Source organism: Scyliorhinus torazame, chromosome 16, assembly GCF_047496885.1.
Source record: "Scyliorhinus torazame isolate Kashiwa2021f chromosome 16, sScyTor2.1, whole genome shotgun sequence".
NCBI lineage: Eukaryota > Metazoa > Chordata > Chondrichthyes > Carcharhiniformes > Scyliorhinidae > Scyliorhinus > Scyliorhinus torazame.
In genome coordinates, this window is record NC_092722.1 from 120,221,366 (window position 1) to 120,244,478 (window position 23,113).

General features: G+C 42.2%; 1 protein-coding gene across 3 annotated transcripts in view; it reads right to left on the reverse strand.

The window, feature by feature from the left end:
- Nucleotides 1-23,113, reverse strand: part of sgms1b (sphingomyelin synthase 1b) — a 145,375-nt gene that overhangs the window by 28,541 nt on the left and 93,721 nt on the right. For all 3 annotated transcript variants that reach the window (XM_072478946.1, XM_072478945.1, XM_072478947.1), the window contains 2 exons: nucleotides 21,463-22,350; nucleotides 18,040-18,157 (listed from right to left, as the gene is read on the reverse strand). In XM_072478946.1, the coding sequence (XP_072335047.1) occupies nucleotides 18,040-18,157; nucleotides 21,463-22,082 (738 nt within the window). In that variant the 5' untranslated portion in view covers nucleotides 22,083-22,350. The remainder of the gene's footprint in view (nucleotides 1-18,039; nucleotides 18,158-21,462; nucleotides 22,351-23,113) is intronic.

The window sequence follows — 23,113 nt, forward strand, 5'->3', positions numbered from 1 at the left end:
TGCTTGCATGCAAAGTTGGCTGAATGACAGGAAAACGTAGCAAATGAGTTTTTTCCGGACTGGCGGAAATATGTTGCCGGACTCTCCAGGGCTGGGTACAATTTCAAATTTTGCAGATGAAACAAAACTTGGAAATAGGCTGGTGGAACGGGAGTGAGGGCGAGGGAGACGAGTGACAGATTAAATTTAATGCAGATAAGCGGGACGTGATACCGTTTTGTAAGAGGAATGAACTGCAATATAAAGGGTTCAGTTCCAGAGTGGATGCAGAAGCGGAGAGATCTGGTGGGATATATATGCACAAATCGTTGAAGGTGGCAGAGTAGGTTGAGAAAATGGTTAATAAGGCACAGGATTCTGGCCATTAAAGGCACAAGTACTAAGGTAAAGAAGTTACATCCTTATTAGGCAGCAAGTGCAGAAAAGATTTAGGAGAATGGTTCAAAGGATGAGGGACTGCTTATGGGGAATAGATTGGAGAAGTTAGGAGTTGTTCTTATTAAGAGAATGTTGAAGAAATTTGATAGAGGAGTTGAAAATCATGAGGAAGCCTGGACAAATTGGATAGGCAGAAACTGTTTCCATTGGAGGAAGGAGGCAAGGAGCAGAGGACACAGAGAATCAGAAGCAACATGAGGAAAAACTGTGACACTTGGCAAGTAGTTAGGACCTGGAATGCACAGCCTGACAGCATGGTGCTGGAAGATTCAACTGTGGCTTTCCAAAGATAATTGGATAGTTATCTGAAGAAAATAAATATTGCAAAGCTACGGAGGAAACGTGGGGGTGTGGGACCAGCTGAATTGCTCTTGCAAGAAAGCCAGCATGAATAAGACATGCTGAATGGAGTGGTCACCTCCTGTGCTGTAACCGTTCTATGCCTTTGATGCTATTTCGATTTTTTTCAAGTAAGAAATCCCCCACCAATTGTGTTTTTATTGAAAGTTTATTTGCTTACTCTACGCTTCCAGCCGACTGCCCCTATTCCTCAGACTCCTCAGAAATCTACAACATTCCCTGGGGCCCACACACACATACAATCACAGGCAATCTCCAGTGAAAGTAGGTTTGAAGTTAAATTAATTTGGAATTCAAGTATCATAAAGGTCCAACGCTGGACAAGATGTTGCAGATCACTGGGGTTAATTTTATCCTCGAAAAAATCACCCCTCCAAAAAACTGACAGCAATGTAGCAGGTTGCCGGTGGTCTGAAGGAGCTCACCCTCGTGAAAGGTGATTAAATATCATGCATGCTGCTAATTGTTTGGCTAACTGATTGGAAGTGCCTTCAATCCAGGAGTTAAGGCAACAATTCAAGGCATCCTGTTGTTTGCGACAATGAAGATTTATGTAATTCACAAAGGTATAAGAGTGCTATCAACAAGACTGCAAGTTGTGAACCAGTGAGCGAGCAATTATTTCTACCCAAAACAAATGGAACACTTAAGAGGCCATAACCGGAAACCTTGTATTTGAAGCAAATCGAAAAAAGTTATCACTCAGTAGCTGATCCAAGTTACTGCACATTTTAAATGTGGTCAGTATGGGATGGTACTAATAAATTATTGTTGCTTATCCCACTGTTTCTTTGCTCCCAGTCCTACAATTTCTAAGCAACATAACATAGCTTTAAAAAAATATTTTCCTCAAATTAATTTTCTGAGGCTCCACAGCATCACCATCTATTTGAGAGACGGAAAATAAAATTGAAAAATTGACTCCGAGGGGGTTGAAATTCGCCCCATCAGTTTCCATGAATTCAAAGCATGTTTTTACTTTCAGACAGTGTTGACCTTTGTTCTGCTATTAACACAATGTGATTTGGTTTTCAGACAGTGCTGACCGTTATTCTGCAATTAACACCTACTCTGGAACAATTTTGTGGTTCTTTAATACTACTACCAATCCCTTTGCCCGAGGTTCCATGACATTTTTGCCATTTAATCAACCCATCCCTCTAACCTACCCCTGACCGTACTTTGTTTTTTTGCTTGTCTGCTCCATTTTTTCAAACAGCATAAAACTCTTACCTCCCCAGTTCTGAAGAGGACTCAAAATATTAACTCTTGTTGCTCTCCACAGATGCTTTCAGATTTGCTAAGTTTTTCCAGCACTGTTTCTTAATTCAAAACATAGAACTGATGACCAGCATATGTCTCCTACATAAGGCAGCTTTCGCTCAATGAATTGCCCAGTTTGGAACACAATCACACAAGCAAAAGAAAGAACATGCATTAAACATATTCAACTTCAATAGCAAAGCATTATATGTATGAGCCACTTCAAAAGGGATTAATATGTTAGTGTAACTACTAAATAACTTTAAATTAAGTGCACTACACCATGTTCATTCTCTACCACATTGCAGAAATATCTCAATGAGATGCAAAAGGGAGGAAGTGAATTCCAGAAGCATTTGTTCAGACAAAGCATGGTGGAAATCTAGAACTCTCCTGACATGCTTTGGACGCTGAATTAATTGATTTTTTTTTTAGGGCGGAGATCGACAGATTTGCGCTATGTAAGGATGTCAAGGGACAGGGAGAAATTTGAATAAATTTAAGTTGAGGTACACATCAGCCACAAGCTAACAGCAGAACTGGTTCAAGGGCCCAAATGGCCTGCTCTCATGCTCCTGCGTTAAACAGTGTTCACAAAATTGCCTTGAAATATTTAGTTTCATAACCTTTTTTCCTAGTCGGTATTTAAAACTACTGAATTGCTTTAAAAGTTTCTCAAAATTATGAAAACCAGATAAATGTTCACAATACATGGGGTTTGAAATAAATGTAAAGTCGCCACAGTCCCAGAGGATAAAAGGTTGCTCTCCCCCTTTGAGAGCTGGTTAGTGGTCGTGATTTAACCCGAGGGTCACCACACCTCAGGCGAGGGGCAAGGTTGAGAAAGTGGGGGCCTTCATGACTAACATTAGCCAGTATGAGAATTGAAACTGCGCTGTTGGTGTTGCTCCACTTCTCAGAACCAGTCGTCCAGCCAACTGAGCTGGGTTGCAATTTAAACTGTGTAATCTGCATCTAACTGAAAGGTAGAGGGCAAGGATATGACAGAATTAGCCAGGCTTTAAGGAGAAAATGCTGACTCAGTTGTCACTACACAGAATGTGGGTGAGTATATGCTCAGTTTGAAGGCCAAGTTCATGAGGAGTTAAAAGAGACTGGAAGGTTTGCCACCTGAAACTAGAGGAGCAAATCTAGTGAGAGTCAGGTCTGGGATTAGAAATTACCCAATTAGGAAAGTAAAAAGGAAGCACAAGTGGAAGTGGAGAACAAAAGTGAACTGTTTGCTATGAGACTTGTAATAATGAAGGACAGTGAAAAGTAACAAGAAACTGTTCGTATAATATCTATAATTTAAAGTATCAGTTGCTGAAACATTAAAATGGATTTAGATTTAGATGTATTGTCACATGTACCGAAGTACAGTGAAATGCATTGTTGTGTACAGTCCAGGCAGATTGTTCTATACATGAAAAAACATTCGGACACACGATAAATACACAATGTAACTACTTAGACAGCGGGTGAAGCAGACGTACGGTGCTACAACAGTACAGAAGATGCGTAGAGAGATCAGTTCAGTCCAAAGAGGGTCATTCAGGAGTCTGGTAACAGTGGGGAAGAAACTGTATTTAAATCTGCTAGTGTGTGTTCTTAGACTTTTGTATCTTTGATCCGATGGAAGAGGTTGGAAAAGAGAATAGCCCGCGGGGGGGGAAGAGAGATGAGAGAGAGAAAAGAGGAAGGAAGTGTCTTTGGTTATGCTGCCCACTTTACGAAGACAGCAGGAGATGTGGAGAGAATCAATGGATGAAAAGCGGGTTCACATGATGAGGCTATGTTCATGACTCTCTGTATTATCTTATGGTCTTGGGGTGAGCAGTCACCATACCAACCTGTGATGCTGCCAGATAGGATGCTATCAATGGTGCATCTGTATAAATTGGTAAGAGTCAATGTGGACATGTCTAATTTCCTTAGTTTACTGAGGTTGTATAGGCACTGTTGTGCTTTCTTGGTCATAGTGCTGACATGGTTGGACCAGGACAGATTGTTGGTGATGTGCACAGCTAGAAATTTGAAGCTGTCAACCATCTCCACCTCAACACCATTGATGCAGACAGGGGTGTGTACAACACTTTGCTTCTTGAAGTTGATGACCAGCTCCTTAGTTTTGCTGACATTAAGGGAGAGATTGTTGTCTTTGCGCAATGCCACTTGGTTCTGTATCTCCCTCCTGCATTCTGACTCATCGTTCTTTGAGATCCAATCCACTACGGTCGCATAATCAGCAAACTTGTAGATGGAATTGGAGCCAAATTTTGCCACGTAGTCGAAGATGGAGTTGGAATCGAATTTTGTCACAGTCATGTGTGTATAGGGAGCTAAGTACACAGCCTTGCAGGGTCCCGGTATTGAGGACAATCGTGGAGCAGGTGTCGTCGTTTATTCTTACTGATTGTTGTCTATGGGTCAGGAAGTCGAGGATCCAGTTGCAGAGGGAGGAGTCAAGTCCTAAGTCTTGGAGTTTGGATATGAGCTTGGCTGGGATTATGGTGTTGAAGATGGAGCTGTAATCAATTAGTAGGAGTCTCATGTAGGAATCCTTGTTATTGGAATTCTCCAGGGATGTGGGACCGGCCAGAGAGATAGAATCTGCTGTTGGCTGGTTGTGGCGGTATGCGAATTGCAGTGGATCAAGGCATTCGAGAAGTATGGAGTTGATGTGTCTCATGACCAACTTCTTGAAGCACTTCATAAATGATCGGTGTCAAGGCCACGGGATTGTAGCCGTTGAGGCACGTGACCTAATTCTTCTTTGGAACCGGCATGATAGTGGTCTTCTTGAAGCAGGTGGGAAGCTCAGAATGGAGTAGGGAGAGTTTGAAGATGTCTACAAACAGACCCGCCAGTTGGTCCGTTCAGGATCTGAGTGCACGACCAGGGTCTCTGTCAGGACCTGTTGCTTTCCATGGGTTCACTTTCAAGAAGGCCGATCTGACTTCTGAGACTGTGACGATAGGAATGGGTATGTCTGAGGCTGTTTGCTCAGTTGATAACAGGTTTGTTGGCTTCCTACTCGAAATGAGCATAGAATGCATTGCGTTCATCAGGTGCGCTGTTGAGGAGGTTCTACTTGGCTTTGCTTTATAGCCCGTTATGTTGTTTAAGCCTTGCCACAAACGACGAGATTCCGTCTCGTTAATAATAATTGCTTATCGTCACAAGTAGGCTTCAATGAAGTTACTGAGAAAAGCCCCCAAGTTGCCACATTTTGGCACCTGTTCGGGGAGGTCGGTACGGGAATTGAACCTGCACTGCTGCCTTGTTCTGCATTACAAGCCAGCTGTTTAGCTAAATTAGCCCCAAGAAGTTTGTTAGTCTGTGACTCTAACTTAATCTGGTGTTGTCTCTTGGTGTCCCTGATAGCTTTGTGGAGGTCGTACCTAGATTTCTTGTATAGGTCAGGGTCGCTTGTCTTGAACGCCCCAGAGCTGGACTTCAGTAGGGTTTGGATCTCCCGGTTAAACCATAGTTTCTGGTTGGCAAACGTACACACTACTTTCTTTGGCATGCGATCATCGTCACACTTACTGATGAAGTCTGTGTCAGTGGTGGCAAACTCATTTAGGTTGACCACTGAGTTCTTGAATATGGACCGGTCCACTGTCCAAACAGTCACGTCAGAGCTTTTCCGTTGCCTCAGACCAGCATTGCACGACCTTCTTAACTGGATTCTCCTGCTTAAGGTTCTGCTTGGATGCCAGGGGAAGGAGCACCATCTTGTAGCATTTAATTAATGTGGTATTTAATCAATTTAAGAGATAAATATTTGGTACTATAAACGTCTTTAAAATGTGAAATCTTGATGTCGCATTCTTCCTGCTAATAACAAAGTCTGAATTTCTCTTTGAAAGTTATCAGTCTCTAAGATTGATAACATATGCAAGTGAAACTTTTACTCCAATCCAAGTTTTGAGCTCACAAGTCTTCCAGGTTAGGGAAGATTCAGGAAATGAAAAGCAGAATTCCCTTCACATGTGAACTGTCTATTGCACCATTATTAATATGGAGTAGGATCAGAGGACAGCATAATACTGCAGAGTACATAGTGGAATATTTAATTGTTACTGCTCAAGCAGCCAGTCCACCGAAGCATTCAAGTTAGCTGGGAGGGGAGACATAGGTGGCGCAGTTTCATCAGGAAAGCGGTGACTGAGGTATGCCATCTCAGCCACATAACCACACAACCTGCACGACAACAATCTGCCCTTTGTGGTAGAGAATTTCAGCACCCTCAACTTTTGGTACTCTGTCACAGGGAACCTAAGCAACAATAAAGAAAATTGAGTCATTGAGCAGCAATACAGAAGGGCATCAAGTTTGAGAGTTTTCCTTTCTTATTTTTGCCTCCTAGAAATGTGCAATAATTTCTATTCAGATAGTGATCTGGATAATACAACAAAGGCAGAACTTAATACATTAAATGTGAAATTCACTAACACAAACATTTATCTGTTAATAAATGCATCATTACATTACAAATGGAAAGCATAAGAGGCTTTAGCAAAAGGAAGCAAAAGTATTTCTCCAGTGCACACTGGAGAATGGAAGCAAGTGTACAATATCTTACAAGAATTTATTTTGTTATAATATGCTACCTGTGGCACATGCAGTGCATGGCATCAGCTCGGTAATGCAAAATGAAGTGAAAATGGAGCAATTGGGTGTGGAATGAAATATGGGACCAAGTCTATAGAAGTTAAGCAAGGTTGAATCATGGACAAAATAGAATGGGGTTTCCAGCGAGAGAACAGGCAGCCTGGGACAGCAGTGCAATTGGTTCTCTATAATACGTGGCACGTTTACACTATTAATCACATACACAAACTGCATTTCATAGATTAAGTCAGAGAATAATGCATCCCGTGCTCTCTCATCTATCTCCCCAAGTCATTTACCACCTTTCATCCAAAAGGGGAGGATAAACGACTGAAGAGACAAAGATATACAGACTAAAGGGCAATGGAGACTGCCAAGAGAGACAGAAACAGAAAGCGAGATTTACCGTGTGTAGACACAGTCACAGGAGATCCAGTAGCAATAAAGTTTAAATGGTATATGTGCAGCATTTTCTGTCCATCACATCAAATTTCCTGTGTCAAACCTCTCCATCACCCTGTGGGCAAATTTATTTCTAAGCAGCTTGACAAAAATATACCTGCATTATAAAAACATGCACAGACACTTCAGATGTCATTCACTTCAAACTTCTACGTCTCACTTCAAAGAGTTGAAACAAACGAAGGAAAACAATAACAAAATCATTTGGAATACATAAAACCCGCCAGTGACATAAAAGGGGCTGGTTTAGCTCACTGGGCTAAATCGCTGGCTTTTAAAGCAGACCAAGGCAGGCCAGCAGCACGGTTCAATTTCCGTACCAGCCTCCCCGAACAGACGCCGGAATGTGGCGACTAGGGGATTTTCACAGTAACTTCATTGAAGCCTACTCGTGACAATAAGCGATTTTCATTTCAATTTTCATTCATTTCATTTTTCAAATAACTGAACCATAATGTCTACAGCTTCCTAATTAGCTATGTACGAAGGCAACATTATTTACTTATCAAATAGATGTTTAACCTTCAAGAAATATCCAATGATACATAAAACAGAACTTTGCTGTAATACTAACCCTGTCCTTACTTGCTATCAACATGGAAGATTTGTTAGCCCTGTTCAGAAAAAGCAGAAATCCAGTCATCTGGAAGTGTAGAGAAATTCTATCCCCCTCCCCCCCCTCCATTCCACACCCCCATCCCACAAACATTAAAATATCTCAAAACTCAAGAGGAGAATATATTCAGGGAATCTATAACAATCGAAAAATTATCTGAGCAACCCGACCAAAAAAAAAAAATTGCACTTTTATCCCGGGTTCTAACTTGCAAGCAGAACAGCAATTAAACTCTGATTTCGCCGTTCCGGTTGCCAAATATTACATATGTATATAATAATTAGTGAGTGAACAATTTATTTAATATACTAGCAGGTGGCTTGAGACATGACCATTGACCAGTTAAGCTGTGAATATAAAACATTGAGTGTAAGTTGGGCAACAGACTTATTCCCACAGAATCACCGAATGGCGCCCTCAATGTACTCAAAAGGAAAACGTTAGTGGAAAAACAAGGCCAAAAATGGTTACAATAGGATGCAATGCTCGTCACCACAAAGTGCACTTCCCACAAAACCTTTTTCACATATAGATTACAGTGCACGCATTTTTTTTTACACTTACTTCCGATGTCATATTCATTTCAAGACATTGTTCCCATTAAGCTTAAACTTGCCTATTTATACAGTCACTAGCCATAGGGTTCTCCCCAAGTCTGGCTCCAAGGCAGGTAATATTGTGCTAACATGTAGAACAGCACTATCTGCTTACGGCCTTCAAACGTCGTTTCCGAGCCCTCCACATGTTCCCTCTTCTGTTACCAAAGCTCACATCTAACCTGACCACTCAGTTCTCTGCAGAATCCCAAAAGCCATTTTCCACTCTGACCATGTACTAGCTTCAAGTTAAGTAATTTCTGTGCCTTTAACCAAGGGATATTCCTGGGTGTGATTGGGGAGGCAAAGACAAAATTCCTAAAAGGGTAGGATAACTGCAAAAAGCACTTCAAGTAGATTTCTGCAAGGGTGGCACGGTGGCGCAGTGGTTAGCACTGCTGCCTCACGGCACCGAGGACCCGGGTTCAATCCTTGCCCCGGGTCACTTTCCTTGTGGCGTTTACACATTCTCCCCGTGTCTGCGTGGGTCTCACCCCCACAACTCAAAGATGTGAAATGTAGGTGGATTGCCCCTTAATTGGGGGAAAAGATAAATTGGGTACTTTAAATTTTTAAAAAAAGGGCAGCATGGTGGCACAGTGGTTAGCACTGCTGCCTCACGGCACTGAGGACCCGGGTTCGATACTGGCCCCAGGTCACAGTCCGTGCGGAGTTTGCGCATTCTACCAGTGTCTGTGGGTCTCACCCCCACAACACAAAAAGATGTGCAGGGTTGGTGAATCGACCACACTTAATGGCCCCTTAAAAAAGGAAAAAAAGAATTAGAAACTCTAAATTTTTTCTTTTTAAAGTAGCCTTTTGTAAAACTTTGATGTGGAAGGGAATTCATGAACGCTAACCTACAGTACTCCGAACATCGCACCCCTCCTTGTTAACTGCTACAGATGTGCCCAGTACCCACTCCTTCCATCGCTGCTACCCAGCTCTAAAAACAAAACAGCTATCATGGCATCTCCAACTGTGATCCATTTTGTACTAATACAGTAAAAGCTCACTAAGCACTAAGAACTTCCAAAGCCTTTTCCACCTCGTTTAGCAACACCCTAGAACTCCTTTCCACCCTTCTGAACATCCAAGACTCTCATCCCAGTAACTACACAGACAGCAACACCTTTCCAGATGCTCCCACACTCCATCTCAGTGCTTCCCCATGGAACAGGCTACATCCCCCTAATGCAACACTTCCAGGCCCTGAATATAGCCTCCCACTAATGCAAGATACAGTCTCTTGCCCTATACTCTCAAATCCATACAGTGCTTTCGTCCTGCCTCCTCATAAGCATCTCCCCTATAGTTATCTGCATCATGGACTTAAAAAAAAAGTCAAGGCACAAAATTATTTATACTGTCAAATGTAATAGATTTAATAATTTGAAAATAATATAAATAATTGCATTACTTGACAGTGTTGTGCAAAGTTTTGTAAAGTGTGCAAAAGTTGGGAAGTGGGTGCAATGGGGAAAGAGTGCTATAATCCTTTTTTTTTTTTGCTTTACGCCCAGCAGTTGGTGAGTGCTTTTCTTTCATCTTTAAGATAGGAAAATAGCAGGTTGCAGTTAGTGACAGATCAACTAATTAAATACGGTCAGACAAACATGGCAAGGAAGGTGGTGTTACACAAGTGTAATATTTGGGAGGTTGTGGAGTGCACATCCTGAAAAGTCTTATTTGTGCTGAATGCCTGCAGCTTGAGCTGCTGAGCTGGATTCTAAGCTGGATACATCGCAGGACATCAGGAAGGTAGAGAAGTTACCAAGATACTTTGTCCCATGAGGCCGTCACTTGAGTTTAAATCGTAGATGTTAGAGCTGGTCGATTATCAGGGGCAAAAGATGAGGGGCGAAGACTGCGAAGTAGGCAGGTACGGGGCAGGGATCTAACATCGAGGGCCGAAGGGCCTGTACTGCACTGTAATGTTCTATGTTGTATGTAGTGATGGGAAAGCCTTGGGTAGGAGATGCTTGCTACCTGTGTGAATGTGAACAAGAACTGCAAGGCGGATGGGTAAACTAACACCATGGTGCAGGACAATTCAATTGGGAGAGTGAAAAGCAAAATGCTAACAAAAAGGAATAGTGTAGTCAGGAAATAGATACCGCTCTTGGGCGGTGTGACCAAGTGTTAAGAACATAATGCTGTCTGTCCAGTGCCAGAGTTAAAGACATGTCTTCAAGGCTGGACATGAACTTGGATTGCGAGGGTGAGGATGAAGTTCTTGTGGTTTACCCAAGAACAACGATATTAGTGTCACAAGTAGGCTTACATCAACACTGCAATGACGTTACTGTGAAAATCCCCTAGTCACCACACTCCGGCGCCTGTTCGGGTACACTGAGGGAGAATTCAGAATGTCCAATTCACCTAACAAGCACGTCTTTCGGGATTTGTGGGAGGAAATCAGAGTACCCGGAGGAAACCCACGCAGACACAGGGAGAACATGCGGGCAGTGACCCAAGCCAGGAATCGAACCTGGGACCCTGGCGCGGTGAAGTCACAGTGATAGCCACGTGTGCTACCATGCTGCCCGTTTTGAGATTTGGGGGAGGCAGCTGGCGAACCATGCTCATATATTCTGGCAGTGTGCAAAGTTGGAGGATGTCTGGGAGGCGGTGTTCGAGACTTTGTCGGGGATAGTGGGAGTTAAGATGACTGTCTGCGAGGAGCCTGCACGTCCTCCCAGTGTCTGCATGGGTTTCCTCCGGATGCTCCGGTTTCCTCCCACAGTCCAAAGACGAGCAGGTTAGGTGGATTGGCCATGCTAAATTGCCCTTAGTGTCCAAAAAGGTTAGATGGGGTTATTGGGCTGTGGGGATAGGGTGGAAGTGAGGGCTTAAGTGGGTCGGTGCAGACTCGATGGGCCAAATGGCCGCCTTCTGCACTGTATGTTCTATGTATCTAATGCTCATCTTCTATTCCCGGGAAAAAAACCATTCATATGATTCAGTGTCCTATGAACTCTTTGTAGCACTTTGAATTGAACAAGGCTCATCCTCACACAGGAGGAGGTCGAGTTGACCCGATGCATTATTTCGCTCCAGGCCCCCGACCCCAGCTCTTCCTCCCAGTTTCACTTAATTCCACCCCCCCCCCCGCCATTCCTCAAACACCCAATCCTCCCTTTCACCCGCCCCCCCAAATCATCCGGAATGAACAACTTTTCTAACAGCTCATGCTCTGGTAACCGAGGAAATGATGGGAACTCCTTTCTTGCAAAGTCCCACACTGACAAATACCTAAACTCATTCCCCCTTGGCAACTCAGATTTATCCCGCAATTCCTCCAACCCCACAAACTTATCCTCTACAAAACCCTTACCCACTCTATCCCTTCACCACGTCACCTTCTATACATCGCATCCATCCTTCGAGGTATAAACTTATGGTTCCCACATATAAGGGCCAATACCGGCAATATGCCTCAAACTTAAAATGCCTCCTCAACTGGTTCCAAATTTTGATTGATGACACCACCATGGGATTGCTAGTAAATCTTCAAGGAGAGAACGGGAGCAGAGAACACGTGGCAGATGCAGTAAAACGTGGATAAATATGAAGTTATCCACTTCAGATGGAAAAACAAAATGGTGAAGTATCATATAAAGTGTTATAGATTGGGAAACGTTGGCGTACAAAGGGACCTTGGTGTCCTAGAAAACCAGTCACTGAAGCAAGCATACAGGTCGAGCCAGCAGCTAAGACGGCAAATGGTACATTGGCCTTCATTGTAAGAGGACTTTAGTACAGGAGCAAGGAAGCCTTACTGCAGCTTTATGGGACATTGGTGAGACCACACAGGGAGTAGTGTGTACAGTTTTGGTCTCCTTACACAAGACTGGAAAAGTTTACAGAGAGGGAATGCAGCAAAGGTTCACCAGATTGCTTCTTGGAATGGCACGATTGTCATACGAGGGGGATTGGGTCAACTGGAATTTAGAAGAATGAGAAAGGATTAAACTGAAACATAAAATTCTGATTCGGCTGGTCAGACTGAAAGTGCGGATGACGTTTCCTCTGGCTGGGAAGTCTAGTAAGAAGTCTTACACCACCAGGTTAAATCCAACAGGTTTGTTTGGAGTCACTAGCTTTCGGAGCACAACTCCTTCATCAGGTGACCCGTAATACCCCAAGCAATGACCATCTCCAACAAGCGAAAATCTAACCATGAATGTTCAATAACATCACCATCGTTAAATCCCCCACCAGCAACATTCTCGGAATTACAACTGACCAGAAAAGCTCAACTAAGACCAGCAATATAAATGCTGTGGCTACAACAACAGGTCAGAGGCTGCGAATGCTGCGGTAACTCACCTCCCAACTGCCCAAAGCCTCTCCACCATTTACAAAATACAAAACAAGAGTCTGATCACATACACTCAGCCAGGCAAGTCGAGAGCAACTCCCCAGGCAAGTCGAGAGCAACTCCCAACGATACTCAAGAAGCTCAAGTCAAGTCAATACAAGGTGGCAAAATATCGAACTTTACTACCATAAACACTCAGCTGGTTGTATTTTGCACAAGAACATGGGTGTAGTTTGAGGCCTGAATTAATGATGTTTCAGGATTTTGAAATATAAGTCGTCAGCCTTTGTCCTTCCCATTATGAACTTGGGTGGAGAGATAGAGCTCTCCTTCATTGTAACTTTTAAAGAAATGAATGATTGTTCATTTGTTATCTCTAGACTTCACTATTCTAATGCAACCCTGGCTTGTCTTCCACATTTTACCCTCTGTAAAATTGAGGGCATCCAAAGCTCTTCTGTCCGTATCCTAACTTGGACCAAGTCCCGTTCCCCATTAATCCTGTGCTCATTGATCCATGTTGGCTTCTGTTCAAACAAGGTCTGGATTTTTAAATTATAGTTTTCAAATCCCTTCATGGTTTTGCCCTTCCTACCACTGCAACCTCATCCTTAGCTTAATTCTTCAAGCTATTCGCGATCATCTCATTCTGGTCTCTCAAACATTCCCTATCATAATTGCTTCACCATTGGTGGCCATGACTTCAGCTACCTTGATCCTAAAGCTCTAGAATTTCTTCCCCAACCTTCTTCCTCTAAAACCTTGACAAAGCTTTTACTCATTTGGTCTAATATAGCTCAGAGCCATGTTTTGTTTTATAAACTCTTGTGAAGTGTCTCAAGATGTTTTATTACATTAAAGGCAGTATTTAAATATAAATTGTTATTTAACTGATGGCCTTTCACTAATGATATTGCTGATATGTTACTTATACTTTAGGAAATAATGTAGATATGAAGTTGCTGGGGTTTCAGTATATAACAAAGGATTGCTTAATAGAGAAAGGCACTGAGGAAGGTACAAAAAAGATTTACTACAAAGATATCAGATTGGAAGATTACAATTGAGGAAAAAAAGTGAACATGCTGGGGCTCTCCTCTCCAGAAAAGGAAAGGCTGAAAAGTGATGTGGTTGAGGCCTTCAAGGTAATGCAAGGGTATGATAGGGTGGGCGTAGAGAACTTGGAAGAGACACTAGAACTAGGGGCCCCATGTAGAATGATCATCGCTAATAAATCCAACACAGCAGTCAAGAGAAAAATCTTAACATGGAAGTTGCTACAAAGGGAGTAGCTGAGGTACCCAGCATTGATGCATTTAATGAGATGTTAGATAACCACATGTGGGAGGAAGGAATAGAAATCTATACGGAAGGGGTGAGATGAAGAGTGGAATGAGGTTTGTGTGGAACATCAACACTGGCACAGGCCTTTTAGGATAAATGCCCTGCTTCTGTGCTGTAAATACATCCAGGACAAAGCGCCACTTGACAGGCAATCCATCCGCCACCTTAAATATTCACTTCCTCCTTCACTAGTGCACAGTGGCTGCAGAGTGTACCATCTACAAAGTGCGCTGCAGCAACTCGCCAAGCCTGCTTCAACAGCAACTTCCAAACCTGTGAAGTCTACCACCTAGAAGGATAAGGGCAGATGATGTATGGAAGCACAAAACACTGCAAAACACCAGATGTTGTTCCTTCACTGTCACTGGATCGCGGTGGTATTGTCACTGGACTAGTAATCCAGAGACCCATGATAATGATCTGGGACCTGGGTTCGAATCCCACCACGGCAGGTGGAATTTAAAAAAAGGGCGGCTTGGTGGCACAGTGGTTAGTACTGTTGCTTCATAGCACCAGGGACGTGGGTTCGATTCCGGGCTTGGGTCACTGTCTGTGCGGAGTCTGCACGTTCTCCCCGTGTCTGCGCGGGTTTCCTCCGGGTGCTCCGGTTTCCTCCAACAAGTCCAAAGATGTGCAGGTTAGGTGGATTGATCACGCTAAAATTGCAATGTAGTGTCCAAAGGTTAGGTGGGTTGCTGGGATCGGGGATAGGTTGGAGCTGTGGGCTTAGGTAGGGTGCTCTTTCTGGGGCCGGTGTAGACTCAAAGGGTCTAATGACCTCCTTCTACACTGTAAATTCTATGATTCTCCCTGATTCCCCTCGCCTCCTATCCCTGGAACCGAGCATCTATCCTCCCCAGATGTGTCTACACCACATGAGCTGCAGTGATGCAAGGAGGCAGCTCAATGCCATCTTCTCAAGGACAATTAGGGATGGGCAATAATGCCGGCCTTGCCATTCACGTTCAATATCCCATCAACCAATGAAATAAACAGTATTAGCCAAAGCTCTCCAAAAACATATAAAAGTATGGATTATCTGTCACATCTCAGAACTTCAAATGCTCACAAGGCTTTCTTGTGATTAAATGATTCAGAGCAACAGTTCAGGACTATTTATACATCTTCCACATGACCAAGATTTAACCGGTCTGGGAGTATATTCTGCAAGAAAATTAGTAGGCTTAGTTTTGGAACACAATAACAAAGTTACTGTACAAATTATATTTTACAAAAGCAAAGTACTGCAGATACTGGATATCTGGAAAAAGACAGAAAATGCAGCAAAGAGTAGGTCTGGCAGTATCGGTGGGGAGAAAAAATGTGAGAATATTTCAGGCTAACGCAAGGTCACAGGCCTGAAACATTAACTCTATTTTTTCTCCGCAAATGACATTTTTAAAATAATGAACTGGTACTGGGTGTCGAGTACAACAAGCTGTAAAATAATCCCCATGCAACTGAGAATTTATAACTTATCCAGCCCTGCCCTTTGTACAGGTTCAACTGAGAATTGTCATCCTTTCTACAAATTTACAAGTCAGCAGTTCTCTGCCTTACTGGAATCTGAGAAATATTTAATTAACTCAGTGAATTACTCTTAGTTTATGGTCTCAGATAGAATCTACAAACTTCGATTTATTCTAAGAGCTGGTATAAATAAGACTGATGCTCCTGTTTAATCCCAGCAATTTGACATTTTCACGATTTTTGTACAGAAAGACCAGCTGGGAGCATGCAGAATAACACAGGCATGAGACACTGAATTAATCCCAAGGGGCAGCCTTGTCAAGAGGTTAGCACTCCTCAAATTCTCCTTCAATCAGAAAGATCAAATAAACATGACCATTTCTAAAATTAAATTCTATCACTCACTTGTACCTAACACCAATGGAATGACTGCAACAATTCAAGGCTGCTCACAACCACCTTTTCAAGGGCAGTTAGGGACGGGCAATAAATGCTGGCCTTGCCAGTGACGCCACATCCAGAGAAAAGAGGTGTTATAAAAACAAATCATGTTCCATGCAACAATCAGCTATCACAAAGTGCTCCAAACTTTCAAACTGAGAACTTGTAACTCACACGATGCTCAAAAAAACCTATGAACTCCCCCCAAAAATTTGAAGAATCTTGGGTTTAAGACAACGGCTTAAGCGAGTCTATTCAGGAAAAAGTCTGTTCTTTAAATCCATTATATTCCCAATTGCTAGAGACATATTTAAAATTTTGTTGGTTGGATTCCTACGGACAAGAAATTTATGGAGTGCATTTCTTGTATTGAACAGAAAGTGGAAAATTGACCAGGCATGTTCTGTCCACAAAAAAGCAAGACAAAAACCCTTCCAATTATCACTCAATTAGTCTACCCTCGCTGATCAGCAAAGTGATGGAAGTCATTGTTGAAAGTGCTCTCAAGCACCATTTATTCAACAATAACCCACTCACCAATACTTCAATGATGCCAGTCAGCTCCAGACCTCATTGGAACCTTGGTCCAAGCATGGACAAAAGCCTAACTCCAGAGGTGAGGTGAGAATGACTGTGCTTGACATTAATGTACGACCAAGTGTATCAAAAGGCCCTCACAAAATTGAAATCAATGGGAATCAAACACGCTACTGAATGGAATTTTACCTAGCACAAAGGAGGTTGAGTTTGTTAAAGGCCAATCATCTCAACCCCAGAACATTGTACCTCAAGGCCTAGGGCGAGTCATCTTCAGCTACTTCAGTCAACTTCCCACCATGATAAGGTGAGAAGTGATGATGTTGGCTGATAACGTCATGGTTATCACCCAGTTCCATTCATAGCTCCTCAGGTAATGAAGCAGTGTATATTCATACGCAGCAAGATCTGGACAAATATCAGGCTTGGCTGTTAAATGGCAAATCACATCGGTGCCACAAAGTAACAGGAGATGACCATCTCAAGCAAGCAAGATTCTAAGTACCTCTCCACGATATTCAACAGCATTACCATTGCTGAATTCCCCCATCACCATCCTGTGGGTTACCACTGACCAGAAACCTAACTAGGCCAACCAAAGAATTATTGTGACTATACGAGTATGTCAGAGGCTGGGAATTCGGAGGTAAATAACACCAACTGATTCCACAAATCCTCTCCGTCACCTACAAGGCACAAGTCCGATGAAATACTCTCCACTTTGTTAGATGAGTACATCTCCAACGTCAAGAGCCTAGACACCAAAAAGTACAAAGCAGCCCACTCGATTGGCACCCCATCAATCAACTTTAACATTCACTCCCTCCACCACTGGCATATCGTGACTGCAATGTGTACCATCTACATGTGGCACTGTGGCAGCCCACCAAGGGTTCTTCAATAGTCCCGAGCAAACCTGCAGACTACAAGCTAGAAAGGCAAGGGCAGCGGCGCAATTCCACTCTAAGTCACATGCTGTCTTGACTTGGAAATATAGATGTGCTACTTCATTGTCAGTGGTCAAAGTCCAGGAACACCCTATCTAAGAACACTTTGGGTGTAGTGACACCAAAATGACTGCAGCAGCTCAAGACAACTGCAGCTCACCATCTTCTCAAGATCATTAAGAATGGGCAATAAATGGTGGCATAGCCAGCGAAGCCCACATCCATGAATGAATAAAAGAAATTTCCATAATCTTTCCACTGTCTATGTTCTACTTTAATTAGGTATTTGTATAAGTAAACTCCACCACCCATGAATTATGTTCTGCTTAATATATACTCATAATTTGCATGCATTTATTTCTGACAACTAGTTGGTAATTTGCAAAATCTCCCGAAAATAGTTTAATCTCTATTTAGAATGTTGAACAGACTTCAATACATTTATTGCAGTCACAAATTTCTTGAGAACATAGCAAAAAAATCAATTTCCTTGTGAAATTAGAAAGAGATTGCGCTATCTTTCTTTTCTGCCTAACGTTACCAGTAAAAGTTCTACACCTTTAAGGGATTTAGAATTTCTGATTAGTTAACCTCGACTGTGGAGACACAAGCAAAACATACCTTTGGAGAACAGCTGAAGTGCATGCCAGGCACTGGAAGTGTTGTTACATACATTGTAATGCATCTGTACAGGTAAAGTGTGCCAACTATGAAGAAGAATCTCCTGCCCACAATAGATCTGATTGAGGGTGGGGTGGGGGTGAAAGGAGAGACAAAGGGGAAAAAGAACCATTAAAATTTCAAACTGTAGTTGCAATCAAATAAGGCAGTATTGCTCAAATTGTTTCCAAGCCACTTCAAATCTAAAAAAGGTTTTCTTCATTAGTCTAAGACTGAATTGTTTAAAATAAAATCCTGTTTATCGTCTCTCGTGAAGAGAGGAACCTAGGAGTCTATATGCCCATTTTGTGGGGTATGAAGCATCACTGGAAATTGATCATGAAGAGCGTCACTGGTTGAATTCCCGCTTACCTAACAGAGACAATTATGACACAGATCTGGATTAGAACAATTAACTCAGCACAGATTAAAGACCAAAACAGAGTCTGTACAACTATCACACGACAGAAATGTACAGATTTGTTCAGTTGTTAGCAAAATCCTTATTTTGCCAATCCTTAAATCACATTCAAAGCAGAAAGAAAATGAAACTGAAAACTTGAATAGGATATTAGACTGGATTTAACGTCCTATTTCATTCCAGCCTCAAAAAGCATTTTATTTTAAAACTTGTTCAGATCTGTCCTCCCAGGAAAATTCCACACTGCTCCGCCCCATCCCAGGAAACTACTATTCTGGTTACAACAACCATGTAATGTCACATGAATAATTACTACTATAGCTTTAAGTACACAATCTACAAGTGGAATGAGAAATATATTCTACAGAGTAAAACTCACTTCCTCTAAGTTTGTAATGAAACAGGGTTAGGCATTCATTCTTTCATCAATTCATAATTTAATCAGGTAAAGTTTCAAAGAGAAAATGGAATTCCTCTCTGACGTGCCCCCAAAGGTCAGTTCAAATCCTACAAACCCTGACACTACACTAATCCCTGAGCATCTCGATAACAACAGCTCCTACATCAAACACCTATTTATTGACTACAGCTCCACCTTCAACATCATAATCTCAGCCAAGCTCATATCAAAGCTCTAAAACCTTGGCTCCTCACTCTGCAACCGGATCCTCGACTTTCTAACCCATAGACGACAATCAGTAAGAATAAACAACAACACTTCCTCCACGATAGTCCTCAATACCGGGGCCCCGCAATGCTGCGTACTTAGCCCCCTACTATACTCCCTATGCACACACGACTGCGTGGCAAAATTTGGCTCCAACTCCAAGGGGCGGCACAGCGGTTAGCACTGCTGCCTCTCAGTTCCCAGGTCCAATTCCAGCCTCGGGTGGCTGTCGGTGTAGAGTTTGCAATTTCTCAGTGTCCGCGTGGGTTTTCTCCGGGTGCTCCGGTTTCCTCCCACAGTCCAAAGATGTGCAGGTTAGGTGGATTGGCCATGCTAAATTGCCCCTTAGTGTCCAACAGTTAGTTGGGGTTGCTGGGATAGAGTGGAGGCGTGTGGTTAAACTTAAGTAGGGTGCTCTTTAAAAGGGCCGGTGCAGACTCGATGGGCCGAATGGCCTCCTTCTGCACTGTAAATTCTATGATTCTGTGAAGTTTGCTGATGACACGACCATAGTGGGTCGGATCTCGAACAACGATGAGTCAGAATACAGGAGGGAGGTATAGAACCTAGTGGAGAGGTGTAACGACAACAATCTCTCCCTCAATGTCAGCAAAGCTAAAGAGCTGGTCATTGACTTCAGGAAGCAAAGTATCGTACACACCCCTTTCTGCATCGATGGGGCCGAGGTGGAGATGGTTGACAGCTTCAAATTCCTAGGTGTGCACATCACCAACAATCTGTCCTGGTCCACCCAAGTCGACTAAGGAAAGTCGGCATGTCTACATAGACTCCTACCAACCTTTACAGATGCACCACAGAAAGCATCCTATTTGGCTGCATTACAGCATAGTATGGCAACCACTCGGCCCAAGACCGTAAGAAACTATCGAGTCATGAACAACCCCCCCAGTCCATCACATGATCCTGCCTCCGATCCATTGACTCTCACTACACCATCCGCTGTCTTGGGAAAGCGGGCAGCATAATCAAAGACCCCTCCCACCCAGCTTATTCACTCTTCCAACTTCTTCCATTGGGCAGGCGATACAAAAGCCTAAGAACACACACTAACAGATTCAAAAACTGCTTCTTCCTCACTGTTACCAGACTCCTAAATGATCCTCTAATGGACTGATCTGATCTCTTCACACATCTTCTCTACCGAGTAGTACTAGATACCTGTATGCTTCACCCGATGCCTGTATCTATGTATTTACATTGTGTATTTTATGTTTGCCTTACGTATTTTCTTTTCATGTATGGAATGATCTGTCAGAACTGTACGCAGAACAATACTTTTCACTGTACCTCGGTACACGTGACAATAAACAAATCCAATCCAATCCGACTCCAGACCACATTACAATCTGGTATTCATCTGAAAGAGGCTCAAGTGGAACTATAATTCTACATACACATGATTTAACTCAACACTCATTCCTGTGCCTCAAGTCCCTTCCTTAATCAAATATTCATCCAGCTCCTCTCTAATCAAAATGGCACCAGTTCACTTCCATGCCACCTTACTCCATATTATCCGTTATATTGTGTGTCTTGCAAATTTTGGACTCTACTCCCACTCCCACGTAATTAAATCATGCTGAAATAAGTATACCAGCCTTGGAATAACCGCAGCATCAGAATATAATTGCCGAGGATGAGGAATGAGTGCAAACATTTCACAGCTATGAATACCCCGGTCATGTTATGAACTCCAAATCTCGTTAACTTGATAAAATCTGTGTGTACTCATAGGCACATGTTGTCTCCAACATGATGGCTAACTTTTGAAAATGGTTGTTTTCTCTAATCAATATTCTGCAGCCAACAGGTTCAATCCACTGCCTGACCACTGTACTGCAGTTATGTTACATTAATCTGAAGTCTTGCACACGCGCTCAGTCCAAATGAAATGTGACAAAGTAAATACAGTTAGTTGTAAAGTATAACATCCCAAATTATTTTTTTTAATTCCTTCCTTCCACATTTTAATTTCCAATAGATTTTCTCTGATGAGAACAAATTCAATTAGGTTAGTCCATTATAATACAGGAAATCTGGTATCTTCACAGAAAGCAATAAACTATTACAATTTTCTAACTTACAGAACACTGATCCTTTGCCTTAAAAGATGAAACCAGAGAGTAATAGTTTGATTCACGGACTTGTTTTAAGTCACTGAAAGAAAATATTTTTCCAGAAAAAAACTGGCCTAATTTCAGTAATTCACATACTTTCAAGAAACATTTGATGAGGCTTCAAAAGGGAAAACTAATTCATCACTTATTTTACTTACTTGTATTTCATTAGTACCCACTGAACCAGCCACAATCCTACAAGTATCATGCCATTAATCTCACAGATGGAGAAGGCCCATTCCACCCTATTAAAATAGTCAAAAAATTTATCTGGTAGAGGTGGCTGTTCCTCCTTGGGAGGCACACGTTCGTGGACAACTGAGATCATCACCGTGGTAAGTAGAAAACATGAAAGTGCATAAAGGAAAGCCACACCAGTCTTCCACCATTCCAGAGGTGGAGGTTGCTCTAGTTCTGCCATTGAGATTTGAATCATTTCTTTTCGATAACCATTTGCTAAGCCAGTTCTTTTGGTTTTATTATGGACGTCATTCTCGCTGCCAGCATTCATAGAACCCATGTTAAGATGACCATTGGCATGACCATTCTTGTGCACTTCAATGTGATGTTCCATCTTTAGTGTTTCTATTTTTTCTAGCAGTTGCTGGCCATTGTCTGAAGCAACAAGAGATAGAGGGGGTCTTTGGAAATCTTCCCGAGACAGTTTCAATAAGCCCTGGCCATCGAGCTTGTTCTGAAATGCATCTGTGTACTCCTGCATGCCATGCTCGGTCAGCCAGGCAAGCACGTCTTTGGATGACCATTCCACCACCTCCATTTAAGTAATAAACAACTTCAGATGAGCTAAAAGTGGGCACTAGTTGGCAGCATCCTCAAAACCAGTATTTTAGCCTTCCCAGGTAAAAAAAAACGTTCTTTCCATAGCTTGTTCATTCTGTCTTGAGAACATTGGGTTTTTCAAGAATCCAGTTTGGCACTTGAAGCTTATCTGATGATTTGCTTTTCTCCCAGCTAGCACATCATGACATCCTCATTGCTTGTATCTTTCAGGTGCACTTAATTTCCATTTTGTGGGGTGGGTGAACCTATTGAGGGGGAGGGAGGGAGAGAAGAAAAACATTAGAAGTGCATATATAAAAAGAACATTTCTGTAAAAAGACAAAAACAAGAAAAACATTAGCACCAAAGTGGAATCAGTAAACTAATTTCGTACCTCTATCATTTAAGTTTAAATATAAATTGAAGCCACCACGGATGTGTCTGCTCAGTGTTAGGGCTTTCCAGTGAAGGTAAACCAAAAAAACTGCTGAATCGCTGAAGGGAAAGGTAACTACATATTAAAGACCTGTAAAGAAACTTCACTTTGAAGTTGCCCACTTACATGAGTAGACCTATGTATTCCATTACAAATTTAACTGTGGGTTGAATTTAATAAAATTTACATAAGCAGTGAACAAAGAATAGTAACGATATCAAGTGAAAAGAGCAAAACTGGAAATTAACAACTCCATGATTGTGGTATAGACCAGAACACATTTAAAACCCACGCATTATGTCGTCAAATTTCACACTCCTAATCTTATTGGACAATTTGCAATAACAAGCAAAGAACTCAGTTTCATATTGCATCATACAAACTGTTTTACAAGAAAATTTGGTTGTGTGTGTTTTACCACAACATTCAACTAGGCGCACATCACATGCCGGCATGTGACAATCAATCTTTAATACACTTTACATTCCCACCATCTTGAAAATAAAAAAATGAAGCTCACAACATAAAAATTTCTGTTTTTTTCATAATCCATTATAACATAAGATGCCCCACCCTACTTGAAGCATATCCAG